The following is a 3,065-nucleotide window of genomic DNA, read 5'->3' on the forward strand; positions in this document are numbered from 1 at the left end:
GTCCATGGTGGTTCGTCTGGTCTCTGAGTCATGACAGAAGGAAGGGGAAGCACTCACCTGTGACCAAGACCTGCTCTTGGGCTGAATTATAATTACAAGCTGCATCTGGGTCCAATCAGGAGGGGCTCAAGGAGGCTGCAGAGCAGATGTTCCTGTGGACTCCAGGGAGAAGAAATACAAATTCGATACCACCTAGAGGGGGAGAATAGAACACAGGGGTTCTAAAAACAGCTGAACAGCTCGAGACGTGACAACCAAATGCAATATGTTACCCTTGATAAACTCCTGGATTAAAAAAATATCTATAAAGGACATTATTGGGACCATTGAGGAAATTCGAACATGACTATATTAGATGATATTATTGTATCAATGATAAATTTCTTAAGTAGGAAATTGGGGTTATGGGTGTTTTATATATATATATATATATATATATATATATATATATATATATATATATGGGGAGGGAGGGAGAGACATGAACTAAATGTTGTAAAATATTGAGTTGGTGAATGTGGGTGAAGCTTATGTGGGTGTTCATTCTCTCCTCTTCTGCAACTTTGAAGTTTTTTTTTTGTTTTGTTTTGTTTTTTGTGGTACGCGCGCCCCTCACTGTTGTGGCCTCTCCCGTTGCGGAGCACAGGCTCCGGACGCGCAGGCTCAGCGGCCGTGGCTCACGGGCCCAGCCGCTCCGCGGCATGTGGTGGGATCCTCCCGGACCGGGGCACGAACCCGTGTCCCCTGCCTCGGCAGGCGGACTCTCGACCACTGCGCCACCAGGGAAGCCCAACTGAAGTTTTTTAAAACAAAAAGTGTGGGGAAAATGCTCGAAAGTCTAATACGTGCTATAGTATAGGTTCTCCACCCTGCAATCTCTTTGATGTTTATTCATCTCACTTTTTTAGAAGAACTCACTTCTGCTGTAATTTAAGCTCATTTCCTCATTTGTTCTGTTCTCTCTGGAGATAGAGACAGCATCCTCCTTGTTAATCTAGGGCTCAGCTGGCTTGATGATATGGGAGAACCCCAGGGCTGTTCCCGGATGGAACTTTTATTTATATGTATCTTGGGCTGCTCTCCTCACTACCCCAGTAAGACGCACTGTTGAGTAACCGCAGTGGATCTCAGCCTGAAGCCGCACTGCGAATACCTGGAGAGCATTTTCAGAGTATATTCGTGTGGGTCCCACTTTCCAGGGGCACTGAGATTTGCAGTGGGGTGCTGACGTCTGTTGCGTGGACAGGCTTGACTGTTCGGCTTCAGCCACCGTGGTCCCTTTCAGCCTTGGCCCGTCTCCTCTACCATCACCACGTAGAGAGTAAACCCCTTTCACCTGAGGGATTTGCCTTGGCCCTTCTTTTCTGCTCGGACCACTGTCTGCTTGGGTTGGGCTACTGTAGCCTCCCAGGATGCAAGCTGGTGCCATGGCAGTGGCAGAACTAAACTTGTCCTGCAGCATCCCTCACTCTTGGCTTGTTGTGGAGTTGTGGGAACTTAGGAGGAAGCGCCCGTGGACCCCCATGCAGGGTGACTTGTGCATCCTGACAAGGATCCTCCGGAGAAGGAGAGGACCAAGGCACAGAGGAGGGGAGGGGCTGCAAGCTGTGTCCATAATGTTTATTTTTTGGATGACTCTCAACAGCATTATGCTGAGTAAAAAGAGTCAATCTCAAAAGGCTACATCCTGTATGATTCCATTTATATAACAACCATTTTGATATGACAGAATTACAGAAGTGGAGGACAGCTTAGTGGGTACCAGGGGTTGCGGGGTTGCTACAAAAGGGTACCACGAGGAGCTCGGGTGGTGATGGAAATGCTCTGTATCTAGGCTGAATCAATGTCCATTTCCTGGTTGTGATTTTGTACTATAGTTTTGAAAGATGTTGCCGTGGGGGAAACTGGGTAGAGGGTACACAGGATCTATGTTATTTCTTACAGTTTCACGTGAATCCTCAGTTATCTCAAAATAAAATGCTGAATTAGAGAAAAAAAGAGGTTATAAGGCAAACATGGCAAAAGATTAACATGTATTCTATATGGGTCGTGGAAATCTGTTGTATTTGTTCTATCATTTTCATTATTTTCAGAATGTTTGAAATATCTAGTAAAATAAATAAACCCTCCGTAGTTCTCTAGGCAGCTTTTGACATGTGCATCCTTCCTCAGGACCCAATCCTGGTCCCCTCAGGCTGGTGTGATGGAAGGACGGGCCTGAGGAGTTTCGCAGGGGGCAGTGCTGACCCAACTGAGAACTGCACTCTTGACTTCTTACTGCCCTCGTTTAAGCTGGGAAAGCACCTACAGCTCCTTGAGGGCCGGGACGCCCTGCTTCCCTCCTAGCCCCACTCTGCTCCACTGAAACTCCCTGGCATGTCAGTGAAATGGGCAGAATCACACTTCTATTCTAATTCTTGGTCGCCATCACTTCTAGACGAAAAGAACTGTCTCAAGGAAGGCTGTCTTCTCACTAGAATTCTTTGGTTTTGTGTATCGTAAAAAAATGAGGCATACATACCAGAATTTATTTATTATATAGCTAAATCACAAATATACAATACATTCGAAACGGACTAAATGAGACACGTAGAAGAGTTTAAATGTAAAAATAGAAAGGAATATCCAAAAGGTCATTTAGATTGGATGATAATTTTAGGAATCGTTAAAGAGTGAAGTGTTTCAGCCTGGAGTCCCAGGACAGAACTTGGCCATTGCAGGTCTATTCACATGGATTCTGAATGGCAATCAGAAGATATTCCTTATCTGTGGAGAGATATGGACAAAGTTAATCCACCCTAAAAACTAAATTTAATAAATGAATACTTCAGCTAATCTGCTTTTCTCTTCAACACATCACTTGGACCTTGTGTAGACCAGTGGGCTCCCAGCCAGGCTGCACATCAGAATCACCTGTTGAGCTTTCAGAAAATACCATGACCTGGGGCCAAGCCCCAGAGGTTCTGTCTTTATTGGTCTGGGGTGGAGTCCCAGGTATCAGTAATTTTTTTTTAAGCTCTCCAAGTGATTCTAATGTGCAGCTTGGGTGAGAACACAGGTGTAGG

General features: G+C 45.3%; 1 protein-coding gene across 1 annotated transcript in view; it reads right to left on the reverse strand.

Annotated features, from left to right (window-relative positions):
- Window positions 1-2,524: 2,524 nt before the first annotated feature.
- DYNLRB2 (dynein light chain roadblock-type 2) overlaps window positions 2,525-3,065 on the reverse strand; it is a 9,513-nt gene continuing 8,972 nt past the window's right edge. The window contains exon 4 of the mRNA XM_007452549.1: window positions 2,525-2,766. Within this exon, the coding sequence (XP_007452611.1) occupies window positions 2,723-2,766 (44 nt within the window). The 3' untranslated portion in view covers window positions 2,525-2,722. The remainder of the gene's footprint in view (window positions 2,767-3,065) is intronic.

This window comes from Lipotes vexillifer, unplaced genomic scaffold (assembly GCF_000442215.2).
Source record: "Lipotes vexillifer unplaced genomic scaffold, Lipotes_vexillifer_v1.1 scaffold443, whole genome shotgun sequence".
Lineage (NCBI taxonomy): Eukaryota > Metazoa > Chordata > Mammalia > Artiodactyla > Lipotidae > Lipotes > Lipotes vexillifer.